The sequence below is a fragment of the Pan troglodytes genome, chromosome 11 (genome assembly GCF_028858775.2).
Source record: "Pan troglodytes isolate AG18354 chromosome 11, NHGRI_mPanTro3-v2.0_pri, whole genome shotgun sequence".
Lineage (NCBI taxonomy): Eukaryota > Metazoa > Chordata > Mammalia > Primates > Hominidae > Pan > Pan troglodytes.
This window is the reverse complement of record NC_072409.2, coordinates 11,277,482-11,304,575: the sequence shown is the minus strand read 5'-3', so window position 1 is coordinate 11,304,575 and position 27,094 is coordinate 11,277,482. Positions and strand designations below refer to the sequence as shown.

The window sequence follows — 27,094 nt, the reverse complement described above, 5'->3', positions numbered from 1 at the left end:
CAGGTGGGAAGGACAGCAGCTACCATACAGCATCATAGCTGGTCTGGTGGAGTGTATAATTCAATTACAGCGGAGGGAAAAGGGAAATAAAGAGGGTTAGGGGTCACTTTTATGGTTTTTTAATTTTTTATTTTTTGCTTTTTGTGTTTTGCCTGAGTCTTTACAAGAGTTTTTTGTTTTCGTTTTTGTTTTTAATTCAAGTGTTTAGCCAGAATGGGTCTAGGAATAGATTTCTTTCCTGGAACCTAATAAACTCAGAATGTATCTAGGGATAGATCTCTTTCCTGGAGCCTGATAAACTCTGAGTTCTATCCCTAGATACATTCTGGCTAACTGCTTGAATTCAGGAAAACACCCTTCTCTGGTCATCTCTCTGTTCTCAGGCCCCTGTATCCCCTTATGTTCTTTCTTCCCCTTCTTCCCCTTCTCTTTTCATTGGCACTGAGGGAGAGCTTGCCAACCTTGCCCACCACATCCATGATGCAAATCTCCGCAGTATCTGCCTCACTCCTTATTGTTTAATTTTTTAATTCTTCTGCCATGTTTTTAGTATTCTTTGATTTTTTTTCATATCTCATGCATCTCTCTTTCCATCGCATCCACCCGCAGTTTCATCTCTGACAGTTCTCTCTTATCACAGAAGCCTTGTCTTCTTGTACTGTATTCAAAAGAAAAGCTGTTTGAACTTTCTTCCAGATCCTGGAATAGACTGTGTGGGGAGGTGTGGTCTCTCTTATCCCTCTACTTCTCCTACATGCAGTTCAAACCCATTGCTTGGAAGTATTCTTTTGTATTATCCTTTTTGGATTTTCTTTCCCCTGAATGTACCCTTGAATGTAGTAAAATCTATTCAGCTTTGGGGTTTATTAATAGGCAAGGCATTTGGGCTTCCCTCCGAGCACACTCCAGTTCTTTTCTGGAAGTAGCAATCTACAAATGAATGTGAGAAGATGGTGGGCAAAGGGTGAGTCAGAGCATTCTAGAACCCCTCCGGTCAGCTCCTACTGGGCAGTGAGTGTACTGGTCATTGGCCCAAATTTTCTGGTTTCCATAGCCTTGGATCACTGTGTCTTGGGAAAAGCCCCAGGAGATATGAATTATTTTGGTTTCAAGAGATAAGGTGTAAATCTGTTCAATTTCTGTCCTGTATATCTGCCCTATAGTATATTAAATTTCTTAGATCCTAGCACTAAGGCTGTCTGTCCATAAGTCTTAGTTGGTAAGGAGGTTTTCAGTGGTAAGTCAGGGAAAGCTCTGTGAGGGGCGGCCTAGTCTCTTCTGGAAGGTTTCCAGAAACTGGTCTGTACCCCCATCTCCTCCTAAAGCTTCAGGGATTTTTTCTCAAGTAACTTCATTGAGGGCCAACATTATCCAGATAATCTGCAACCCTTTCACATGCATTACCTGCTTTCGTCTTCAGCCCTGTGAGAAAGTTACAGGTACTATCTCTATCTCCCAGATGAAGAAAGCAAGGTCCCAGGAGTTGAATAACTCACCCAGAATCACACTGAACAATAAGTGGCAATGCCAGGATTTGAACAGAGATGCCTCAGGTTTTCGTAGTTTTCGTATCTTTCCTCCAGTGTATGTGTTGAGCTACATGTGAACATCACATATGACATAGTATATGTGAGTGTGGGTTCTGCAGTCAAACTGTCTGGGCTGGAATCCTACCATTGTCACAGAGTGACCTTGGGCAGATTACTTAACATCTCTGGAGCTGAGGAGAGTAGCCAGGGCAGGGGGAGAGCAGATGAATGAACTCTGTGAATGCTGAAGACATAGCTAACCCTCTTTTGTCTCACTCACCTCTTGATTCCTTTGGGGTCTCTCAGTGGCACCTGAGGATGATTCCCCCAAGTAAATGTATGCTAGAGGATTACTTTTTTTTTTTTTAAGCAGTTTCATGCCCTTAATCGTTTGTGTAATTAATGCCTCTGTTGAATGTCCCTCTTCTGCCAGGCTGCATGCCTCATGGGTTCAGGGCCTGTGCGTGTCTGGTTCTCCTGTATACCCCTGTGTCTAGAATGTGGGAGGTCCTCAGTGAGTATTTGTGATGCTAAGGCCCTGTCATGATGGCGGCGCACATCACTGAGCGAGCTGGTCCCTAAGCACATCACCCTGTGCCCTTGCAGCTTCCTCTCCCCAGTGACCTGTCACCTTCCTTCAGGGTCCTTGCTTCTTCTAATTGGTCAGCAGACATGCTTTCTTGCCACTTCGGCCTCTGTTCCCTGCAGAGCATCCTCTGACGATGTAGCCAGAATGTCCTAATGAGGGGAGCATTGGCCACAAGGCCCTGCTGGTGTAGCAGAAGGGGAAGTCAGAATTGAGTAAAATTGGTGCTGGAGAATCAGTGCACCAACTGGTGCAGAGCAGAAGGATGGGTCTCAAGGAGGTGACCAGGAGACCACAGTCCAGAGGGTCAAGTTTCTTGGGTCCTTTCCCAAGGGAGTTGAGTCTCATGGGCAGAGGAGAGGCAATACAAGGAGAGTAGGTGTAGGCAGGCCTTCCAATCTGAAGCTGACCCCAGCCAGTGACGGCCCAGGCTCTCCCCTACCTTCCCATCCCACCCCACCACACAAGACCAGACTAACAAGAGCACTGGCTATTCCATCACCCGCTGCTGGCAGAGCTGAGGGCTGAGTGCTTGGCCTGCCTTGGGTGAGATTGGCTCCCAGGCTTGGTGAGAATAGCGCTGCCTACAGACCCTGACCAGGGCGTTAGGGCTGCAAGAGGCAGGGCTGCTGCTGGGCCAGCTGGATCTGGCCAGGCCAAGTGCCTCGTGTCCACAGGGTGTCCTGGAGAAGGGTGGAGCCCACAGAGATGGCTCCTGCCATGGAGTAGGAGGAGCCCCTGCCCACTGAAAGCCTGCGACCTCCCCATGAGGACTCACATCCTCTCATCTCCGTTGAGAAAGGCAGGGAGAGATCAAAACACCTGAGCCTGAAAACCACAAATAAATTCACAATCAGATGCCTTCTTCCTTCCAGAGGGCCCAAGGAACCTCTCAGTATTTCATTTCAGCAAAATCAGTAAAGAATTTACTTTGAGGAAGTGAAAATCAGTTTCGATCTAGCTAACCCTCTGAAAATCTGTTGCTTGTTTTCCAGAGAATGCAGGGATTGATGATTGAGGTTTAGAATGTTGTCTTTTGTTACACAGTTTCCATTGAGTAATGAGTAAAGCTGACAGTTTTGCATCTGCCTCCATTATTATTTTTGTTATACTTAAAGACTAGGTACAGTGTGGTCACAGATACGCGAGTGCATTAGTGGAAGTGGAAAATACTTTGGCGACTGAAGCGGCTGTCTGTGATCTCACTCTCTGGCCGTGATCCTGGTGGCCTCGGACGTTTGGGGAGCCTTTCTGTGCACAGTAGCAAATCTCTGAGCCAGGGTTGGAAAGACAAGCTCAAGAGTGTTTTCCTTGGCACATGGGCAGCCTCGGTTCTACCCAATATAGAGGCAGGTTTCTAAGGCTTTCACTGGGGGAATCATCTTGCATTTCCTTTTAGTGACGTTAGCTCCTCTGGAAGCACTTTATAGCACTCTGAGAAATATGAGTATTTAGCTTACAGATACCACAGTGTGGGGCTGTCCCTTAACAGAGTGGCTGTGGAGTGGGGTGCCTGACAACCGCAGCCACCCTTCCACTGAGCAATAGAATTTCAGAGGCCAGGTTGAAGGGAGTCGTGTATATTCCAATAAAGATTCAACATGGGGTCCATTCATTTCCCTAGCCGTTTGCTGAGCCCCTGTTCTATGCTAGGCTTGGTGCTGGGCCCTTGAGCATGCAGAGATGGATAAGGCACAGCCCTTGCCCTGGATAAATGCTGTAATTGAGGAAAGGACAGTGTGCTGCGAGCCCAGGAGGAGCCAGTTAGCAGCCAGGAAGGAGAAGGAGGCACAGAGGGAAGGGGAGGAAACCCCTCTGCTGAGGCTCAGAGGCATGAGACAGAGGCCACATCAGGGGCTGCATGGAGGGGCTGGCATAGTTGGGGCATCCCATGAGACGTGGAGGAAGAGGCTGGAAAGGTAGTGTGGGGCAGAGCCCAGAGACCTTGGATGCTGTGCTAAGGAGTTTTCACATTGCCTGTTGGGATAGAAAGCTACTGGGTATTTTTAAGTAGGTGAGGGGCATGGTCTAATAGGGTTTGAGAAAGATCACAGGGTATAGACTGGACTGGAAATGGAGAGAGCAAAAGCAGGGAGTTGTATGAGGGGATAGGAAGCACTAACAGATTGGAGTCAGTGTCTGTGGCCTTTAAATCTAAACCTAAAGACCAACCAGGGGCTGCGAACGCTCGGAAATTCTTGTGCTTCACATATTGCTCTCCTTCTCCCTGCCAAAAAAGTGTTTGCTTCTTTAACAGAAAGAGAAAGAAAGAAATATCTTGCTTTTTTTTTTACTTCTAAAACTGTAGTATATATTCATAGCTAAAGGTTAAAATAATATAAAATTGTATAAAGCAGAAAATAATCCTGCAGTTTCATACCCAAAGATAGCTATCGATAACAGATTGAGCAGTGTATTCTCTGTGTGTGATCTCTCTATTGTTACAGGCATACCTGATGTTTTTCACTTAAAAACATATCATGGATATCTTTCCGTGTCAGTTCTTAGAAATATATTTTATCCTTACAATAGCTGCATGATGTTCCGCTACTTGGATATAAAATAATTTATATAAACCATGTGTTTTTTGTATAATTATAAATTACAAACAATGCTGCAGTGAACATTTCTTATTAATGTTTGTAGTAGTATTGCTACAATTTGTAGTAGTATTGCTGTAGAGTAAATTTCTAGAAGTGGAATTACTGGGTCCTAGAAAACACATTATTTGACATCCAAATTCTCCTCCCAAAAGTTTCTATCAATTTATGCTGTCGTCACTCTTGTATAGTGTGACTTTTTCCACACGCTCATCAACACTAAATATTATTGATTTTTAAGAACTTTGTCAGTATAAATGGGAAAAAATATCTTGTTTTAGTTTGTAATTCCTTGATTATTACTGCATCTTGGGAATCTTTCACATTTTTATTTACATTTGTACTCTTCCACAAATTGCTCATCTTTTATAACATTATTTGCATTTATTGTAGGAGCTCTTTATATATTAGGACTATTGACTGTCTTATAAATTGCAAATATTTTTCCTACTCTATTTGTCTTTCAGCTTCATGTATGGTGTTTTATTTGATCGTGCAGAAGTGTGTGGGTTTTGAGAAGTGGACCCCAATATGTCAGTCTTTTTTTAATGGTTTTGGGTCTCATGTCACACTTAAGCCTTTGCGTACCTCAGCATTATAAAATTATTCTTCTGTATTTTATTCAAGTGCTCGTATTATTTAGATTTCAACTCCCTAATTTATCTGTAATTTATTCTGTTTTAGGAATGAAGTAGAGATCCAGCTTTATATTTTTCCAAATCAATAATCATTTGTCTCATTATCATTTATTGAAGGATTGTTCCTTTTCCCATTGATTTGAAATATACCTGCATCGTATACTAAATTTCTATATCTCTATGTATGTATTGCTGGGCTCCCTTTATTTGTCTAACTCTGTAGCAATACTATACTGCTTAATGACTGGGCATCACAGCACATTTTATAACAAGCCCCTCTCTTCATTCTTCTTGTTAAAAATGTTTATTTTCATACATTTCCTCTTCCAAGTGAACTTTGGAATCATTTCAGATATGAAATGTGTATGTTAATTAGGCAATAATTGACATCCTTGTAATGTTGTGTCTTCCCATCTAAGAATATTATATATTTCCTTACTTATTTACATCTTCTTTCAATCCTTCAGATATTTTTACTTCATTAGTTTTTACCTGAATTACCAAAGTGTTACATTCTCATTGCAACAACTCAGATACAATGAGATGTAGATAAAAGGTTTGTATTCTTATGAATTGTGCCTTTATTTAGTAAAATGGATGCTTTGGAGAAGGATTCATAGGCCCAGGATATGTGTATACTTGATTTTAATAAATGTTATGTATGATTTTTCTATCAAATATGTTTTATTCATATAAGTCTTACACATTACTAAGTTTATTCCTAGGTGTTTTATAGTTTTGCTGTTATTGTAAATTGCCCTTTTTTTCCATTGTGTTTTCTAGCTGATGATTACTGTTATATAAGAATGACATTGATTTATGTATATTTATTTTGAAGTTAACTTTGTTATTCTAATAGTTTTTCAGTTGATTATCCTGAATTGTCTAATTATATCACTAATGTGATAACTAATCATATCACCTGCAGAAATGACACTGTGATGTGCATCTTTAATATTTATTCCACATTTGTTGTCTTGCTTTATCACATTCAGCATAGTGTTAAATGATAGCAGTATGTCAGATATTCTTGATTTGTTCCTATTTAATAGGATTTCAATATTAAGAACATTGTTTTAATTTTCTAATATGTATTCTTTATCACATTAAGGAAGTCTGTGTCTAGCTCAGTGCTTTATCAGGACACGCCAATGAGTTTTATTTGATAATATTTTATTTGGAATCCCTGCATCTTGATTTATTAATGTGATTGGTCTCTGTTTTATGCCACCTCTGTCAGGTTTGGGTGTAATGGTTATGCTAGAATCGTAAAATGAACTGCAGCTATTTCTGATTTTTCCTGTTCTGGAACAGTTTAAGTAACATTAAGTTTTTCTTTTACGGTTTTATGCATGAGCTCCTTAAAAATCATCTAGATATTGTATTTTAATTATATTAGATTGGTGCAAAAGTAATTGCAGTTTCTGCGATTAAAAGTAATGGCAATTACTTTTGCACCAATCTAATAGTATCTTTCTCCATTATTAATATTTTTCTCTTTATTAGTAAATTAACGTTTTTTTCCTCTTCTTGAGAGAACTTTGAGAAGATATATTTTCCTACTAAGCATTCATTTCATCTAGATTTTCAAATATGTTACCATAAAATTTACACATACCACTATTTTAACATCTCTTCCATATTTGAAATCATATCCCCTCTCTCATCCCTAATATTGTTCGTCTGTGTCTTTTTCCTCAGTCGTACATACCAAAGGATTGTCCATTTCATTGATTTTCTCAAAGAACCAACTTTCAGTTTTATTTATCACTTTGCTAGACTGTTGATTTTTTAAAGATTCATTATTTATGCTTTTATATTTTAAATTGTTTTCTCGTTTCTTTTTTTTTCTAGTTCTATATAATGAATACTAAGTTCACTTTTTAAATGTTTTTTAATTATTAATATAAGCATTTGAGGCTGTGGACTTTTCTCTCGGTGGTTACATGGCCTTGCATCATTGTGGATAATTTTGATATTTTAATTTTAACTTATTTTTTCATCTCAAAATTAATTGGTAAGTGTTTTTTCTTTCCCAAATAATTATTTTTAAAAATTTGTTTTTACCCATGGGACAGAGAAGGGGGTGGAATTGCTCCAGATGCCCCGAAGCCACACGGGTTATGAGTGTGGGAGGTATAATTTCCCCAAAAGGAAATCAAGGGCTGTTTCCAAAATAGGGAGTGGGTGTTAGGCAGAAAAAAGTGTCAGTTTCTTCTCTATTCCCAAGTGTCATTGAAGGGTTAAATGAGCTAGTACATGTAATATACTCAGCACAGTGTCCAGCATGAAAAAAGGCCAATAACAGTAACCAGATGCATGGCCTCTCCTCATGCCCCTTCTTACTGCCAGTCAGAACCCCAGTGCACGCTATGCCATCCATTGCACTCTGGGGGAACGTTTGCAAACAGTGGGTTACCTCTTTGTGCCTGTACATTACCAGGCAATCCCCAGGGCATGAGGGGATCTATAGTTGTGTCCTCATTTCACCTTGGGGAGCCAGGAGGTGATTTGGCTTCCCTGGACTTCAGGATTCTGTCCAGACAGCAGGACTTTGCCCACGTGCCTTTGTGATTCATGAGCCACAACCCCAAGTCATACACAAGGCCATGTGCTCATCCAGAAAGCGTGGCCTCTGACCACCTGCCATGTGACTCCCTGTGCCTGCCCCCTTCTGCAGACCGAGGAAACTGTCTCAGTGACAGTAAGCTTCCAACAGCTTTCACAAAAGGAATACTCTCTAAATGAGGATTTGTTCTGAAGCCCTGTTTTGCTTGATGGATATTAATTAGCAGGTGCTAGTTAATACTCACAGTCTTCCCCATCTTCTCAGGGAGCCTGGGCCGCCTGCTGAGATCTCGTCATGCAGTAGATGGAAATGCTTTGTGCTCTCTTAAAGAGAGCACACACATCCTAATGAGCTGCTGCTTTGTTATTTCATTTGGAATTTATCAGGACAGTTTATGTGATCCAACCACACAAGTATAGTTCTGCATGCCAGCACTCCTGAATACTGAAGTTTGAAAGTGATCTTTTTAAGGCAGAGCAGGAGAACATGGAAAAAAGTCTTTCATCTCAAACTTTGAAAAAGGGAGAGAGAGAAAATGGAAAGTATAAGATGGAAATATGGCACATTTTTATGCTGTAGAGGGTTTTTTTTTTTCCCCTCAACACAGCAGAATTTTCCTTATTAAAAAGATAGCTGTATGAGAAAAACCAAAACCAGACTCGGGTTGCAAGTGAGACGGGGTGGCGATGGGAGAACAAGGGAGCAGTGAGTCTCTGGGCTTGTGGGAAGTCCTGGTGCCAGCCGTGGGCTTTGGCTTGGGGAGGCTGCAAGCGCCCAGCTTCAAGCAGGCTCTGGGCCATCGAGCATGGGTGTCCCTCAGCTTCAGAGAAGGTGTCTGTTCAGAAGAGCACCTCCTTTGTCAGCCTGGCACTCCCTCCTTGGGGCCGGGTGTCCTGTGGACACCTCTGGTGGGGAGCCTGTATTCACTGTCAAGAAGCAGGTTTGGCCACCTGCCCCGTGTGTTGAGGCCAGCCCAGCTGCGGAGGGCTTCTGGAGCAGAACGAGCTGAGAACTGCCCACTCTGGCCCTGGGGGTTTGCCTCACCATGGCAGTCTGGTTGGCACTCATGTGGCAGCTACAGCAGTGTCACCAGGCCCTGTGTGGGGCATGGAAGGAGGGAGCAGAGCCCAAGCATGGTCTGGGATCTGTCTCAGAGGAGGTCCAGTCTGCGGGTGGGCATAGCCATGGGGCAGATGCCAGCTGCCAGCAGTGTCCTGGGGATTGGGGGAAGACAGGCCACAGCAGGGGTCCTCACACCCCCAACTCTCTGCCTGGAATCCTCATCCCTGTGCCAGCCAATGACTTCCAGCCCCCAGCCTCCAGCCCCTAGCACTGCTGTCTGTCCCAGATCTTTGGAGTCAGGTAGTCCTGAATTCAAATCCTGATTCTCTCACTTGCAAGCTGTGTGATCTTGGCCAATTGAAACTAAGCTTCAGTTTCCTAATCTGTAAAATGGTGGGGAACAGGAGTGCCTTCTGTACAGGGTCACTGCTAAGGTGCCATGGTAAACACAATACCTCCCTTCCCTAGAGTAGACAGTGGCTGTTACTGTCAGGATTGTTCCCCCCAACAGGTCTGCACCTCTCAGCCTTGCCTGGTCCCTGGCACTGTCCAGCCCCAAGGCAGCCAGGGCCAATGGCTGATCCAGTTACTGTCCATCTTCATAAGGCCAACATCACAATGTCATCTGCTTTGGTAACTGTGTAAATAGGAATAGGAGCTGAGATGTCCAGCTGTGCTGTCCCAGTCCAGGTGACAGCTCCAAGCACTGGTCCAACTGAGGGGTGGCCACCATGCAGTGGGCATCTGGGCACCATCCACGGTTGTGGCAAACCCAGCTGGGCTCATTCCTCCCGTGCTGCTGCTTCAAATAGGGCCAGCCGTAAGGTCAGCTCAGCTTCTTATGCACTTCAGTGGTCCAGGCCCTGGACTGGGAGACTCGTGTAAACCACCGTTATTACCCTTATTCACAGTCAAGGAAACTGAGGCCCTGGGAGGTAAAAAGGCTTGCCTAAGGCCACCCAGCTGGTGAGTGGCAGAGCCAGGGTTCCGAGTCTCCTGGATCCGGGCTCCACGTTCTCTCACTTATACCACAGCTGCTTGTCATGTGGCAGAGCTGGAAGGACCCCCAGGACTGGGTGGGACACTGATGATGGGACCTGGGGGCTGACCAGACTGACCACAGTGGACATGAGGGAGGTGGAGAGTAGCAGGTGGTAGATGGCACAGGGGAGGCAGCCACAGTAGAGTCATGAGCCCTTTTGGAGAGTGTTGACCCCATAGGGGAAATCAGTCAGGGACAGCCATAGCCTGGGTTCACCTATGCCCCTATCTTGCCTCACTGGCTGCCATACACCAGAGAGTCTGGCTGGAGTAAAAGAAGAACCGCTCATAGACAACCTGGACAGACCTGTGCTCAAATCCTGCTTCTGCCACTTCCCAGCTGTGTGGCCACAGACAAGCAGTATTCCCGGTGCACTCTCAGCTTCATTTTCTTCCCTTATAAAATCACAATGAAACCTCCCTGACAACAGCATTTTTCTTATGAATCGATAATCTGGGCAAAGCTCTTAGTTTAGGACCTGGCACACAGTATGTGCTCGGTAAGCATCAGCTCTCTTTATCATCACTTGACTGGTGGTGGCTCTCTCTTCAGCTACAAAACGAGGGTAACATGTGCTTCATAAGGTTATTGTATGAGTTAAATAAAATATGCCTTCTCTCATGCATTCCTTTGTCAGCCAGCGTTTACCAAGCAGCTCCTGTGTGCTCAGTTCTAGATGCTGGAGATTGAGCTCCTGGAGCAAGACACACTTCCTGCCCTTGAGGCGTTAGGCCTGATGGGGAGTCAGATTTGAAATACACAAATGATGCAAACAAGTGTCTGTGTGCGGTTGTGGGGTGTGCCAACTACATGTAGAGCTCAGCACTGTGCCTGACATGGTACAAGTGGAAGGTGGTTATTCTTATGATTTCATTATAGTTTAGGCTTATACATATCTCTGTTGTGGACTAATACAGTACTGAAAAGATTTCTGTGGATTTGTGCAGCGTTAACTGTAGGAGACTTGCTGCTTGTGCTGTGGTTTTCATTGTGGGAGTGAAAGGCTATTTATAGGGAGGTTCTTTCTAGGCATTGCCTAGGCTCAAGGTCTCCCCACATCGTTGGAGCCAGGAGGCTTCCTTTTGAGGGGTGCTCTACCCAGTCCTCAGCAGGTATGGCCTTGGCTCACACTCCCGGGTCTTGAGGAGTAGGCAGGTGTGGGCATCTGCATGTTTTGTAGAGGGGAATTATGAACTCTGTGGGCCTCAGTTTGCAGAGCACCACTCAGGGATCCACTTCCAGGAACCCAAGAGGAGGCCCAGTGTCCGGCACCTGTTCTCACAGGGCAGCACAGGGTGCACCTTTCATGTTGAGAGTGTTACTTGAGAAAAGGCAACTCCCTCTGTGTTTCTGATGACCAGTGGATGGGAACATGGGTGCAGCAGCCTGATAGACCTGGGTTCAAATTCCATCACCCTTGCTGTGAGGCCTTGGGCAGGTTTCTTAATCTCTTTGAGCTTTAGTTTTCTCCTCCTACTTTCCAGGGTTGGTGGCAGGATCCCATGAGACAGGAGGGAAGTTTCTGTCTTGGATTTGATACCCAGGGAGCAAGTTGCCTTTCCCCCCATCCTGCTCTCCAGTTTCTCTGCTTCTGGGCTGAGCTTTCACTCTGCCACTCTGAGCCAGCTGGGCCGAAGTCTGCACATTGTGTCTGGAATAAAGCTGCCCTATGTCCCACATCTCTTCACTCCCTGCCATGCACTAGAGGATGCTTTTTGTTGTGGTTGAAGCAGTAATAGCATTTTTCAGGATTGCCGTTGCTGACGCTTCAGGGTGGTAACTGAGTTACATTTTTTTTTAATTTGTGCACATGTACCCTAAAACTGAGTTACATTTTTAAGAGGGGAGAAGAAAAACAAGGTGAAGAGAAAGAATAAATCTGTGGATTCAAACTCACCAAACTTGGAGCTTCTCTACAAGGGAAATTATTTCTAATTATTAAAATTTTGGAAACATGGTACCACCAGGAAGAAAGGAAGTGGAAATGGCTCCTGTGAGAAGTATTAGCATATGTTTCTGTGATTTAACAGTTTCCCGTAACAATGTGCATCTATTTTAAAAGCAGACGAATGACTCATGGTATCTAGCACCAGTGCTCCACTGTAATGGCAGGAAGTGTGTACCCTGGAGGAGGCAGGCTTGGGTTCAACTCCTGTCTCTTTCATTTACCAGCTGCATGACCTTGAGCAAGTTACACATCCTCTCTGAGTTTCCTTTTCCTTCTCTGTAAAATAGCTTGTTAGAAGGATAAATCAGATAATGAACGTATAACTCTTAGTGCAGTGCTCATCTATCCATGCACAAACCCTCACAACTTTTATATAATTAACCAAGTTAATTCCAATATTTGTAATAATTCTTAGTTGTTCAATAGTAAATTTTTAAGGCTATAAATTTCCCCCTGATTACCACTTTGGTCAGAACCCGTAAGTTTTGATATGTAGTATTCTCCTTGTCATTGTCTTCAAATAGATTCTTCAAACAGATTTTTTATTTTTTCTTTGACCTAAGAGTTATATGAGTGTGTGTGTGCATGCGTGTGTGTTTTCAAATGGTTAGTTTTTTTTCTGTATTTATTGTTAAATCCTAGATGTAGTAAGGTCAATGAAAGTAGATAATATAGCATTTACTTTTTAGGACTTACTGAGGTTTTCTTTATATACAATCAATTTTTGTACTCCATGGGTACCTGAAAAGAACTATATTTTCATTTATAGAAAACCAAGCTTGTTATTATTATTATTATTAGACAGAGTCCTGCTGTGTTGCCCAGGCTGGAGTGCAGTGGCCCGATCTCAGCTCACTGCAACCTCCGCCTCCTGGGTTCAAGTGATTCTCCTATTTCAGCCTCCCGAGTAGCTGGGATTACAGGCGCCCACCACCACACGTGACTAATTCTGGGTTTTTGGTAGAGATGGGCTTTCACCGTGTTAGCCGAGCTGGTTTTGAACTCCTGACCTCAGGTGATCTGCCTGCCTTGGCCTCCCAAAGTGCTGGGATTACAGGCATGAGCCACCATGCCTGGCCTTTTTTTTTTTTTTTTTGAGACAGAGTCTTGCTCTGTCACCCAGGCTGGAGTGCAATGGCACGATCTCAGCTCACTGCAGCCTCCACCTCCTGGGCTCAAGCAATCCTCCTGCTTCAGCTTTCCAAATAGCTGAGACTACAGGTATGCACCATCATGGCCACCTAATTTTTGTGTTTTTTGTAGAGACGGGGTTTTGTCATGTTGCCCAGGCTGGTTCCGAGCTCCTAGGCTCGAGCAATCCGCTCACCTCGGCCTCCCAAAGTGGTGGGATTACAGGCGCGAGCCACTATGCTCTGCTCTAAAACTTGTTAACGTTGTTACTGTAATACTGTATCATTGCATTAATATATATATGTGTATATGTATATATATGTGTATGATGTATACATATATGCTTATATAAATTCTGGAAAAGACATACCAAAGCCTCCCTCTATGGTTGTGTTTTTGTTGAACTCACTTTTCATTTCTAACTTTTTTGTACTATGTATTGTTTGATGTGTTGTTTCTTTATGCATAGAAATTTGTAACCGTTAGATCTTCTTGATCACCTGGACTTTTGTTTTTTAGAGCAAGCACTCTTCCTTGCTTTGCTTAATGTTTTCTGCCTTGAATTCTGCTTTATGTCACTTCTCCTGCCCAACTCTGCCAGTGTGGTGGGCACAATAGCAGTGCTCCTGGAGGGCAGCTGAAAGGACGTTCCATCCTTGGCCCATGCACATCTCCAGGTGGTCTGAAGCTCGGCCCTGCAGCTAGTCAGCCAGCTGAGAGCTGTGTAGTGGCTACATAGCCAGCGGCCCTTCCCCTTCCCCAGCCAGGCAGTTTGTCCTCAAATCCCCCCAGCTTATCACTGGCCTGTGATGGATCTTACTAAGATTCTTTTAGACATAGGTTTGATCTTCAAAAGCTTTGCAGACTACATGTTACTATTTCTGTAACATAGCTGTATTTTTATTTCACATCTTATTTTCTTGTTAAGCACGATTGGCCAAATTCTCTAGCTTTAGAGGGAATTTTTTGTACTGAGAGCTGTTGCTTTTTTAATTTTTTCTTTTGTTTCTTAGTTAATGTATGGTGAGGTAGGGGTAGGGGAACAGATAGACAAATAGACAGCTGGGCAAATAAAGAAGAAACTGAATTCAGCCCAAATGGGTGTTCTCCTGGACATGGCACCTTAGACCTATTAAACTTCAGCAGTTGGTAAGAAACATAAGTATTCATCCCTTTCATGTCCTGTTATTTTCTAGTTGGGTTACAGGTAAAAGCCTTATTGCTGGAGAGTATTTGAACTAGAAATGCTAAAATCTTGCCAGCATACATTTTGGTTGTTGCTCAGATGTTTGATTTATAGTTGGGCAGTGCTGTGTGAAAAAATTAGTAATCAGGATTGGAATTAAAGTCCAAATATTATCTCAGTTTTCCATAAGTCACCCTTTATATTTTTTAGCAGATCAGTACTATTTTGTGCTATTTTGTTCTGGTTTGTGGTAAGCTCCTTCCATCATGAAATATCTTCTTTAATTTTAGGAATCTATCTTCTGGATTTAATCTACATTGATTCTGCATATCCTGCCTCAGGCAGTATCATGGAAAATGAACAAAGATCCAATCAGATGAACAATATTCTTCGAATAATTGCTGATTTACAAGTTTCCTGCAGCTATGGTTAGTACCCTTGTTGTTAGAATTGTGAAATCTTACGTCATTGAAATTTGGGTCTTATCAGTGAGAAAGCTCTAGAAACCTTTCAAAGAAATACAAAGTTCCTCATTTTAATATCTCGAGCATCAAACATGTACTAGATCCTTTTATACATAGGTTTGATCTTAAAAAGCTGTGCAAACTAGGTGTTACTATTTCTGTATTACAGGTGAGGAAATTGAGGCTGAAAACAGTTTAGTCACTTGTCCACAATCACGCGTCTAGTGAGTGGCAGAGCCCAGGTCTTTCTGGCTCCTGGGTCATTCATTCATGAAGAGCTTTCTGGACAGCTCTCCTCCAAGCAGATTTGGGGACCAGGCTTCATTGTTCTGTGACTTTGCTGTCTCCCATGGCCTCAGAATCCTCCACTGGACTCTGCATCCAGCTGGCAGGTGCAGGATGAGAGAGAACCATATATGGGTGGGTTTTATGGTCCAGGCTTGCAAGCAGTGCAGGCCACTTTTGCTGACAGGGGCTAGGAGATATAATCTAGCTGTGGGCCTGGGAGAAGGGAAATGATGTGGTAAGCGACTGGCCACACTCTGCTGCACGTGGCCAAATCCACAGTGTGCCCATGATGGTGGGTGTGTAAGAGGGATGGAGAAAATCATTGGAGATGATGTCAGAATGCTGGATGGGCCATCCATGTGGGGATTGATTTCACCCGAGAAGATGGCAGACTTGGGGTGTGGAGCTTGACTATGAGCCAGGTGCTCAAGTCTTCTGGGAATTAGCACTGATGAGCAGGCGGTTAGTCAGCGGAAGTCAGCCGTGAAGGGGGTGTGGTGCATGGGGGGTGGGGCTCTAGGCACCTGCCTCTGGGGAGCAAGGCTTTCACAAGAGGGCAGAGGAGTAAAAGTCTGGAAGCACCAAAGAGGGGTGGTAGGAAGGAACCTAGCCTCACTTGCTGTGCGTAGGGTGTGAGAAAATCCACAGCCTCCGTTTGGGAATGTCACAGGGAAGCCAGGGTGGGTTCACCGAAGCAAGAGCCCTGCTCACCAGCCCCTCCACAGCATCCCCAGGCAGGGTGGGGGTTCCCACACTTCAGGGCCGCTTTCCTCTGACAGGAGGGGTAGGAGGCACCTGTATTCCCAGTGCAGATTTCGCCTGGCCCGGGCCATCTCCAGCACAAATACATTGATACTTGTTGTTCCATTGGCCAGCAGAGCAACCACAGACATGGGCTTCAGGGTCAGATGGACTCCGGTTCCTGTTCCAGCTTTGTCTCTTGAAAAGTCACTTTCTCCCCTTGAAGGTTTTCTCATGCATGAAAATGGGGATAGGGTTCATGCAGAGCCCTTAGCACAGTCCCTGGCATTTCATGAGAGCCCAGCAAATGCTCTCTTACCACTGTTCACCTTCACCTGCGTCATCTCCATCAGTTTTGTAAAACAGGTGTCATCCTCACTTCAGAGAGAGGACACTGAGGCTTCAGAGAAACAAAATGATCTGCTCAGAATCTCGCTATGAAAGGCCAGAGCTATCGGGTGCTCATGCTGCACCTGGACGCACCTCTTCAGAAAGCGAGGGTCCTTCCTCGCCCTCTTTTCTGCTCCTCTTCACGACCTCCTCTACTCCCTCCACCTCTCCTCTTGGCTTGTTCTGTCCCACCCAGTGGCCCTCTCAGAAGGAGTGCAGTGACTGTGAAGGTCTGCAGAGAGCAGCTGACACCAGTCCCTCCAGAGACGGGCAACACCGTGTGGCAGAAGCCTTCCATCACCTGAAGTCCCAACCCAGCTCTGCCCTTCTCAGCAATGCGACCTGTGCAGGTTGCCACAGTTTCTTCCTCTGTGCAATGGGGATATTGTTTCTCCCACGTGAGGCAGGTGTGAAGGTTAGCAAAGATGACTCCTATAAAATTACCTGCTGCAGAGCCTGGTACAGGCATGTTCAGGTGCCTGGACCCCTCCCTTTCTTCCTAGGATGCAGCAGCTCCAGTCATAGGCCAGCTTCTGGGTTAGGCCTCCACACCTGGCTGGACAGGGTCTGTTCATTCATTCTTGAATTCATGTCACACAGCTGGTGGGTAGATATAGGAGGCTTGCCCAGTTACCCCAATGGAAACCTGTTTTAGGGCACAGACACCTGGCTCTGGTCTGTTTTGGAGGCCAGGGAGCCATCTTTCCCCAGTCCCTGATATCTGAGTGGAGGCGCAGCTCCTCCTTCCTGGCTAAAAAAACATGGTGGCCTCAGAGTGTGGTGACTGAGGCCCGGTCATCTGGGGGGTACTCCTTGAGGGCAGAACCCAGGCCTGATGATCCCTCTGTTCCAGTGGCCAGCACAGGGCCAGTCCCCAAAGAGCATCAGCAACTGCTGGAAGAGTGAATGAGTCTCAGTATCCTGGGAGCATCTAAAATCATGATTTCTATACTTCTCATCTGGGGGCCTAAAGATGGGAGAGCCTAAAGTTTCTGGATGTGGTCCACCTTTTGCAGATCACCTCACCACCCTGCCCCATGTGCAGAAGTACCTGAAGTCCGTACGCTACATTGAAGAGCTCCAGAAGTTTGTGGAAGACGACAACTACAAGTAAGTCCCCACGTACTCCTGTGTCAGGCCTCCCAGCCCCACTTTTGTCCTTAGTGCTCAGGTCCCTGCAAGTGGCCTAGCCCTTGTTGGGACCAGTGAGTAGCCACCTGCAGGGCTTATCAGAGTCCACGGCAGTAGCGCCCAGGCCCCAGCACACACAAGCACACGCGTGCAGTGTGATCTTTGACCTCACAGCCCCGCAGTGGTGATGTCTGAACAGCTCTCATACCCATCTCTGCCCCATCCTCATAGGCCCCCCAGTTCAGAGTAAGGTGTTGTGTTAACTTCTCAGTATGGCTTTCCCACATGGCATGGATAATATGAACTTGGACCCCACAGCTGTGAATGGCACAGGCGTGGTGCTCTGGTTCTCACAAGTGACTCCCCCATCCACAGTGCTGGGTGGCAAGGCAGCTTCTAGCCATATCTCCAGACTAGCAAACAGAATTCTCCAGGAGCCTGTTTCATGGATGAGACAGTTCCTTATAACTCTCAGCTCTCTGCAGTATTCAAGGCCTTACCTCCTTCCCCGTAGAGCCCCTGTGGAGTAGACCCAGTTCTCATAACAAACCCATGGGCCCTTTGGCCTCATCTTCCACTAACCCTGCTGAGGCTTTCAGTTCTTTCTTCATTTGTGGCATCTGGGAATTTATCCAGCATTTCTATGTATTTGGAGGGAAAAGAAGGATTTTTTTCGTGTTAACCCTGTCTGCCATACTGCTTGGCAAGTCCTCTTGGCCCATTTTCAGCTTGATTGAGACTAACTAAGAACCTCAGTACTTTTTCATATGACCTGGTATTAAGGCAAGTCCCAGCCATCTTGTAATCAATCATTTACCTCTTAAATGTCAACTTCACATTCACAGATGGTCCCCAACTTAGGATGGTTCAACTTAACAATCTTTCAACTTTACAGTGGTGCGAAAGCAACGCACATTCAGTAGAAACTGTACTTTGAGTACCCATACAGCCATTCTGTTTTTCATTTTCAGCACGGTATTTAATAAATGCCATGAGATATTCAACACTTCCTTATAAAATAAGCTTTGTGTTAGACGATTTTGTAAGCTCTTGTAAGTGTTCTGGGCACATTTAAGGTAGGCTAGGCTAAGCTATGGTGTTCGGTAGGTTAAATGTATTAAATGCATTTTTGGCTTGTAATATTTTCAACTTATGATGGGTTTATTGGGATGTATCCCCGTCGTAAGTTGAGGAGCATCTGTATTCTTTTAAATCTTATCTTATGATGGCTTCCAATATGCCATGATTCCTTGGAATCTTGTTATTCCAGTATATTTTTTATCTCTTCCAGTTTTGTGTCTGTGAATTTAATTAGCCAGACTGCATGGTCTTCATCTAAGTTCGTGAAAACTGTAGAGAACTGTAGCCACAGAGACAACCCCCACGTTACCCACAGTTCACTCACCAGGAAAGACCTTAAGGGGAACGGATGTTCAAGCAGTGTCCCACCTGGTCAGCTTTACAGGAGTGGTCTGCAGCCGTGGCTGTGAACCAGAGTCACCTGGGAAACTCTAACCATCCAGATGTCTGGGGTGGGGCCTGAAAAATCTGTATTTTTTCAAAGCTCCCTCGGTGGTGCTAATGATCTTTTGCAACATAGACATAATGCTTTTAGTTGTTTTATATAATAATTTGTTAAACTATAATAAGAAATTGTGATCTGTTACCCAATAGTAACAACAATAGATGAAAGCCAGAGATTACTATTAAAATTATGCTTACCACAAATCAAGCTCATTTTATTTATTTACGAAGCATTGGCTGTTCCTGAAAAGAGTGCCCTGGAGTACAAAATTATTCCCACTTAGTTTCTGGGATAATATTTTCCATTTATGCACCAGTATTGTGATAAAGGAGACAATGGCTTTTCATTAACACTAATATGCTTTAGACAGAAAAATGGCCTATAAGTACTTCTGACCATGAGATAATCTTTGGACAAACTGCAAATCATGAGTAATTACTCCTTCTACTTTGAAGGAGTAACGCCTCAGCACCTGATGCTAAACAACAGTCAGCCTAGCTCTTTGTTGTGGTCAAAGTGGACAAACCCAGGGAGGAGGCCTGCATTCTCACCCCCGGCCGGCCCTCAGACCATCGAGGGAGTTCCTCCTCAGGGAGGTCCTGGCCCCAAGGGGCAAGAGATGGGCAGAGCCTGTGATTCTGCTTGAGGACCCACACTCCATGGCCCAACTGACATCTGGAGGCTGGCTCCTCACCCACAAGGATGCAATGGCTTAGTTATTACCTTGGTGGCATTGCATTGCTGACATTCTCCCCCATCTGCTTTGGAGATGTTATGCCAAGAGGTCCAACCAGTGCTTTATTCCCCACAGCCTTTATTCTATTTTATTTTATTTAAGAAAAATTACCCAATTTCCCATTACCTAGAAAGCATGACCATTAGCATTAAGTGAACATACTTTTGGACATTTTTCTATGCATAGAAAATGTACATATATGTAGGGAAGGATGGATAGATGGATGGATAGAAGGATAGAATATTAAAATTGGATTCTACTACACTGGCTATTTTTAATTTAAAATACTAACTTTAATTTCATTTTAATTTAACTAGAAAAAAACTTTCATGTGAAAAAAAAGGCTGCTCTTTAAATATTTATTTACCAAAAGAGAGATTATTTTCCAAAAGAGCCTTCTAAAATTAATAAAAGAGGGCCGGGCACAGTGGCTCATGCCTGTTCACGCCTGTAAGCCCAGCACTTTGGAAGGCCAAGGAGGGCGGATCACCTGAAGTCAGGAGTTCAAGACCAGCCTGACCAACATGGTGAGCCCTGTCTCTACTAAAAATACAAAAATTAGTCTGGCGTGGTGGTGCACACCTGTAGTCCTAGCTACTCGGGAGGCTGAGGCAAGAGAATCACTTGAACCTGGGAGGCAGAGGTTGCAGTGAGCTGAGATTGCACCACTGCACTCCAGCCTAGGTGACAGTGAGACTCCATCTCAAAAAAATAATAATAATAAAAGAGATCAGGAAAAACATTAGGAGGCTTGAGTCAATAAGTTTTATTTTAACTAGGTTTCCATTGTGAACAGTGTCAGCCAACTCTGGTTATGAAAGATGAGAATATTAGCCCTCTCCCCTTCCTTAACCTCCACTTCACCAGCTTCCAACTTTTTGTTAGTTGTGTTATTATTACCACGTAGTCCAAGTCTATAACATAAGCATATTCAGGAATCATAATTCTTACTGTTTAGTATTTTTAAACAGATTCAGTTTTTACCACCTGTTGTTTCTCCATAGTTTTTCCATTCCTGGAGTCTTTATTTTAATCAGTCCCTTAATTTAGCTGCATTTCATCAGGAAGTAGGACCCCCTACCTACTGCTCCACCAGAAAAATAAAAGTGCTCACAGGGCCCGCGTGCCCTGCATTCCCTCAGAGAAATGTCTGCATTGGACTAGACCCGGCCTTGCTGGCTGCCCTCCTTTGCTTCTCTCCCCTCAGCACTGCAGGCCGTGTGCCATTGCCTCTGGGCTTTGGGTGTTGCTGTAGAGAATGAGCCCGTCTTATTTTTTTTTTCCTCTTGTTAAGGGTCCTGTCTGCCTGGTAGGTGAAGAATTCCTTAAAGTTCAAAAGCTTCATAAGAGAATGCCTCAGAGTAGAGGGTTCTGTACCAGATTTCCCCAGACCATGGTGTCGTCATCTTTCTTCATGGCAGAAGAATTCCTTTTGTTTATATCTTTGACTACTTCTGTGCCATTTCGTGGCTTCTCTCTTCCAGGGATTCCAGGAATCCGTCCGTGTTGGATGCTCTCTGCCCGTCATAGCCATTCGCTTCTTGCTAACAGCGGCAACCTCCATCTTGTTCATCAGCTGTAACTGGGATTGTCTATTTCTACTTAGGTATTCATTCAGCACTCTCTTATTTCAGTCCTGGATTTGTTCCCCCTAGGTCTTCAATCTCCTTTTTTCTTCTCATTCCTTTGTTTTAGCATCTCATTTTTCGGGTTTTGTTTTACTTGTGTTTGTAATAAGTTGTTCCACTGCTCTAAGCACTTGAGGGGATTTCGTCTGCTCCTGGGGCTGCCTTCTCGGTTGGGCCGTTGGGCAATGCTCACCTGTTCTCTTTCCTTCTTTTGCAAGAGGATGTTGGCTGTATTGCCATACCATTTCTTTTCTTCTGGCTCCCATTTGAGAAGCTCTGTCTGGATGTTCCATGGGTGTGATCCGAGGGTGGGAGAGATGTCTGGCCCTCCTCCCATGTGTGTGAGGGGGAACCCCTTACTGCTAGCTGGGAGGTCCAGGGGTTTTAGTCTTTCTCCTCTTCTGTAGCCTGTGGGAGTAGAAGGCTCAGGCTCTGTGGAGGCAGTAAGCAAGCAGTCTGTTTCACATATGTGTGTTCTGGCAAAAGGCCTGTGTTGGAGTTTCCTTCACCTCGTTGGGGAGCTGTATCCCATTCCAGAAAGAGATACCCTCAGGTTTCACATCATGCCCCGTGGAGCCTTCATTTCCATCAGAGGAGCTGCCGTGCTCTCCACCTAGTTCCTTAGCAGCTGGTGCCATTCAGCAGAGGGAGCGATAAGGACCCCCACTCAGACCCAGTGAGACCCCTCATTGGGCTTGACAGGAGCCATGCCATGATGCAACTCTTGGTCCAGTTTCAGAATCCTCTTTTTCTTTCCTTAACTCTAATTCTTTGAAGTTCATAGCTTTAAATTATGCCCCTTCCCTTGTTTAGTTGCACCTGGTGAGTTCTTTTACTTGTAAGCTTTTATAATTTTTTGTTGGTTTTGGGAGGAGAGGGAGAGTCTGGCATCTAGTCTCACTCTGTCATTTTCACCCAGAAGTTCCTATTCGATGCTTCAAAAAGATATATTGAAGGGCCAGTCCTCATAGCATGTCCGTTGCCTTGTGCCTCTCTAAGGGCATCTGATCATGGGGAGTGCAGTGTAATGATTAAACACTCCAGTTGAGAGGCCACGTGCGGTGGCTCATGCCTGTAATCTCAGCACTTTGGGAGGCCAAAGCGGGCTGGTCACTTGAGCTCAGGAGTTCGAGACCAGCCTGGGCAACACGGTGAAACCCCACCTCTACTAAAAATACAAAAATTAGCCAGGCATGGTGGCACACGCCTGTAATCCCACCTACTCGGGAGGCTGAGGTATGAGAATCGCTTGAACCTGGGAGGCAGAGGGTGCAGTGAGCCGAGATCTTGCCACTGCACTGTAGTTTGGGCGACAGAGTGAGACTGTCTCAAAAAAGGGGAGGCCGAGGCGGGCAGATCATAAGGTCAAGAGATTGAGACCATCCTGGCCAACATGGTGAAACCCCGTCTCTACTAAGAATACAAAAATTAGCTGGGGTTGGGGACGCATGCCTGTATTCCCAGCCAGCTACGTGGGAGGCTGAGGCAGGAGAATAACTGCATTCCAGCCTGGCGACAGAGCAAGACTCCATCAAAAGAAAGAAAGAAAGACAGAGAGAGAGAGAGAAAAGAAAGAAAGAAAAAGAGAGAGAGAGAAAGAAAGGAAAGAAAGAAAGATAGAAAGAAAGAGAAAGAAAGAAAGAAAAAAAAAGAAAAGAAAGAAAAAACTAACTCTGGTTCAGGGTCACACATTCCTGGGTTTGATCCCCTACTCTGCCACTTGCTAATCCTATGAATTTGGGGAAGCTGCTTAACCTCACCACTCCTCAGTTTCCTCATCTAGAAAATGTACTGGTTCAGAGTGAACACATCTGTGCTCAGTAGGAGTAGGCCACACTCAACTCCTTTTCACTTTGTCTTTCTTAACCATTGTTTCTTGGCTGTGGAAACCCCCGGAGACCTCAGAGGGAAGTGACTGTGATCTGGAGCAGATCTCACAGTATTCCTGGCTTCTGTGACTATAGTAGCTTTTCCCAGCCCCAAACAGGTTCCTGTGTGGTAAACCAGAGCCCATCTGATCTTATGAAAATCTTTGTTTTCAGACTGTCGCTCAGAATCGAACCAGGAAGCAGCTCTCCAAGACTAGTCTCTTCCAAGGAAGATCTTGCAGGTATCGTAGCTACCTCGAGTGGGAGCAAACCAACTTAATAGCCTAATTGTGGCTGCCAGAGTTGGCCTTGACTGGGGAGGCCAAGGGCAAATCAAGTTTGCAGCTTAGCAGACTCAGTTATCCCTGTTCACAGCCCTCCTGCACCAGCCTGCCCAGGCTCCTGATCATGCGGGACTTCTGTGGTTCCCCTCTGTGCCGGGGCTCCCTGGAAGAGCCTGAGTGTTAGAGCCTGGGCCTGAACAGCCCCAAGAGAGGCAGGATCAGAGCCCCAAGTTGGGAGCACACACAAGGTAGAGAAAGCCCCAGCATCTTCTCCAGGCTCTCCAGACCCTTAGCGGGGCTGCTGCCCAGGCTTGGGTTTATGTGCCCTGGAGGGGTGCGGAGGATGCCCAGGGTATTTGGTGCCACCAGATGCAGGTGGCTCATCAGACTTGTGAAACACACACACATACACTGTCCCCTAGTGATTTGAGCCCAGGCTTTGCAGTCAAGCCCGAGCTCCGCTGTTTCCTGGCTTTGTCACTTTACCTGTAATTTTCAGTGGCCTCATCCACAGAATGAAGATAATATGACGACTTACCTTCTCGGGTTGTTGTGATGCCTGAGTAAGCTCGTGCCTGCCTGTAAAGTGCTCTGCTCACACTGACATTGTGAAAGTGTGCTCAGTGTTGGCTGCTTCATCGTTATTATTTAATGGTTACTTTTTACTCATATTCCAACTGACTCTCAACGACAGGAGCTGATCTCCACTGCTGTCCAGGGAGAGGTCGGGGGCGTGGGGGGTCAAGGGGAACCCAACAGCACTTCCTCCCCCTGGTTTGCGCTCTAGGTCATACCACCCTGGGTTCTAGGCCACTGCAGTCTTGGACAAGTGACTTAACCCCTTTGGGCCTCCTTTTTTTTTTTTTTTTTTTTTTTATCCTATAAAATGGGATGATGAAACCTTCCTCCCAGGAACGTTGGAATGTCAAAAACAAAATACTATTTGGAAGGCACTCGGCTCAGAGTCTGATGTGCCCTGTTTGTAAGGGGGTGGCTGCTACAAGCTGCTACGTGGTGCCACACCTCCCCTAGCCCATTGACCTGCTCAAGCCACTCTCCCCACTGTCTGGTGCCAGGCCAACCTCTGTAACAGCTCCTGCTGGACACAGGACCACAGAGCCCATAGGGCCAGTGTGGCAGCCTCTCATGAGCCCCACCCAGTAAGGCTCTGCCCTGATTCCCAGGGGGGACTCTGGGCTGCTTGCCTTTTCCAGCCTCTCCTGGCTGCATTGGACAAGCCAGACCCTGCCTCCAGCACCCCTGGGGGCCTCTGGTATCTTAGAGAGACATGCTGGTTGATTCTCGGGGTCTCCGGAAATGCTGTTGTCTATACCTCAAGACAGTCCTGGCAGAAGCTTGATTTTCACAGGGTTTCCATAAGCCCAGTATTAAAATATCTCTTGCAGTCTTCCAAATCCATTGCCTTCCATATGTGGCAGGTGACCCCCAGCAAAGGTGGCCAGAAGGAAAGCTCCTAGTGCTGGTCTTGTCTCTACTTTGTCATTTCTGCCATTCTAGAACACCTTCCCCCTCGGTCAGCATTGCTCCTTTTAGGTGCGCAGTCACCTACAACTGACCTGTGGGGGACGAGGAGGGAGCAGGGCAGGGTTCCTATCAGAAGACTGTAGGAGACAGCAGTTGTTTAGAGCTACAGAAGGAATGCTAGCAAAGACTAGCCTATTGCATCGGGAGATAGTGCCAGAATTCTGGAGCAAAATGAAAGTGGTGGTCTGTCCTTCCGAGTCCCCTCCAAATTAGTGTGAATAAGAGGCCTGTTTGGCCTTTGTAGCCTCTTCAGTTCAATAGCCTTCACAGGATGAGCCACATCCCTGGACTTCTTTAAATGCCAAGAAGTCTCCATGCCACACTTGCTGTCCTTCAGACAGCTCTGGAATACCCATCTCCCGGTGCCCCTTCCTGCTGCCTGATTCCATGCTGGAGCCACTGAGCAGGGAGAGGTGGGAGAGCCCAGGGTCAGGCACAGGATGGTGTTCGCCTTGGTGTGAGCCAACTCTGCCTTTCCCTAGTGGTTCTGTCCATCCACAGGCCACACCCTAGCCTCACCTCTGCCTGAGAGTAGCAAGGCCTCTGTGAAGTTCTCCTCCCCAGGCCCCTCGCTCGAGCCTTAGACATTCTTCCCCTTGTTTTTGTGGTCTGCTCCTGCTCATCCTGTTGGGCTCAGGGTGGCCTTTATTTCAGCTCTTGGCTTCTTTATGGCACTCACCACAACTTGTCATTATTCTCTGTCTGGTCACTGGGCCCGACTCATTCCTCGTTGGATCTTTAGCACCTGGCATTATGCCTGCCCTTTGTAGATGCTCAATTTTCGTAGGGTTTTTGGAGGAGAGGGATGGATGGGTGAGTGGGTGGGTGGGTGGATAGATGGGTGGATGAAGAGCCAGGCTGCAGCTCTGGGTGGGCCCCTGGTATACACTAGCCCAAGTGTGGAGGAGATCCTGTTGCTGCAGCCTCACGACTGAGCCTCAGAGGGCTCTCCTCCTCCCTGGTGCCTCCACCCTTCACCTCCAGCCCAAGCCCTCATCTGCCAGCCAGGCTCTCCCTAGCACCAGCCATTCAACACGCCTGCATGCTGCTTCCTGCCAAGGCGATGGTGACAGAGGCTTCCTCTTCCCCTCCAGGCATCTATGTGACCCAGCTGGTCCCTGCATTTCACCACCATCTGCCCCACTATCTCCTCCCTGAGGAAGAGCCCAGGGCCCTGCCTCAGCCTCAGCCTCAGCCTCAGCCTCAGCCCTAGCCCCCAGCCCAGGTCTGCGCTGAGCAACACTGGCTCCCCCTGCTAGGGTTAGGGAGAAGAACAGGAGGTTGCAGACCTGGAGCCAGGCTTAGAAAACTAAAAGTGCTAATTGGGGGCCTCAAGAATGGGGTCACTCACTGGGCCCTGGGGCAGGAAAGGAGGCACTGCATTTCCTGGCCTCCTTTGACCCCTGACTGTCCTGGAAGTCAGCTGGGCAGCTAGGAGCCAGCCCTGGCCCAGCCTCCTCAGGTACAGCCTCCTTTCCCACAATCCACCCACACCTCTACTTGGCTCTGTTGTTTATTAGCCATGTGAGACCAGAAACCAGCAAGCCAGCCAACCTCCAGCATCAGAGCCCTGGCAGGGGACAGAATGGACCCCAGATGGTTCACATGAAGAGACTTTAATGAACAGAACCAATAAAGCATGGCGAGGCACCCATGGGCCGGCCCAGGGTCCTGGGGAGGGTGGAGCCTTAGGCTAAAGGGCATGGGGAAGAAGTGTTACCAACCCCAGGGATGGCTGAGTTCTGGAGGATGATTGGCTGTGCAGGGTCTGTGGGCAGGGAGGGGGAAGCAGGAGCGAGCGGAGAAAAATCCCTGGCCTCCCTCTCCAACAGCCCTCAGTCTGCCGCCAGAGCCTTTCATTGGCCAAATCCAATAGAAAGCTGGGGGAAAGGGGTCCAGGAGATACATCTCAGGGGTCAGCCTCCCCCGAACAGAAGTGGCAAGTGGGCAGGGCAAAAAATGCAGCTGAATTGTGTGAACAGAGTACTCAGCATACTGCCAAGCCTCAGTGTCTCTATCTGTAAAGTGGGCATAAAATCTTCCTCCTTCACAGGGTAGTGTTGTTATTAGCACAGTGCGTAACATAGAACACACGTGTTAGGTGGAACTTGATCATGGTGATGTGATTATCATAATTGTCATATTGTGATTCTGCCTCCATCATTGCCTCAGCCTGCAGCTTTTAGCTAAATATCACTGCCTT

General features: G+C 46.0%; 1 protein-coding gene across 37 annotated transcripts in view; it reads left to right on the top strand.

Annotated features, from left to right (window-relative positions):
• RALGPS1 (Ral GEF with PH domain and SH3 binding motif 1) overlaps window positions 1–27,094 on the top strand; it is a 309,829-nt gene that overhangs the window by 238,052 nt on the left and 44,683 nt on the right. For all 37 annotated transcript variants that reach the window (XR_010148845.1, XR_010148843.1, XR_010148844.1 and 34 more), the window contains 3 exons: window positions 14,582–14,719; window positions 17,191–17,284; window positions 23,237–23,304. Coding sequence is in view for 34 of the 37 variants with exons in the window: in XM_054659088.2 (XP_054515063.1) it covers window positions 14,582–14,719; window positions 17,191–17,284; window positions 23,237–23,304 (300 nt within the window). In the remaining 3 variants the exon portion in view is untranslated. The remainder of the gene's footprint in view (window positions 1–14,581; window positions 14,720–17,190; window positions 17,285–23,236; window positions 23,305–27,094) is intronic.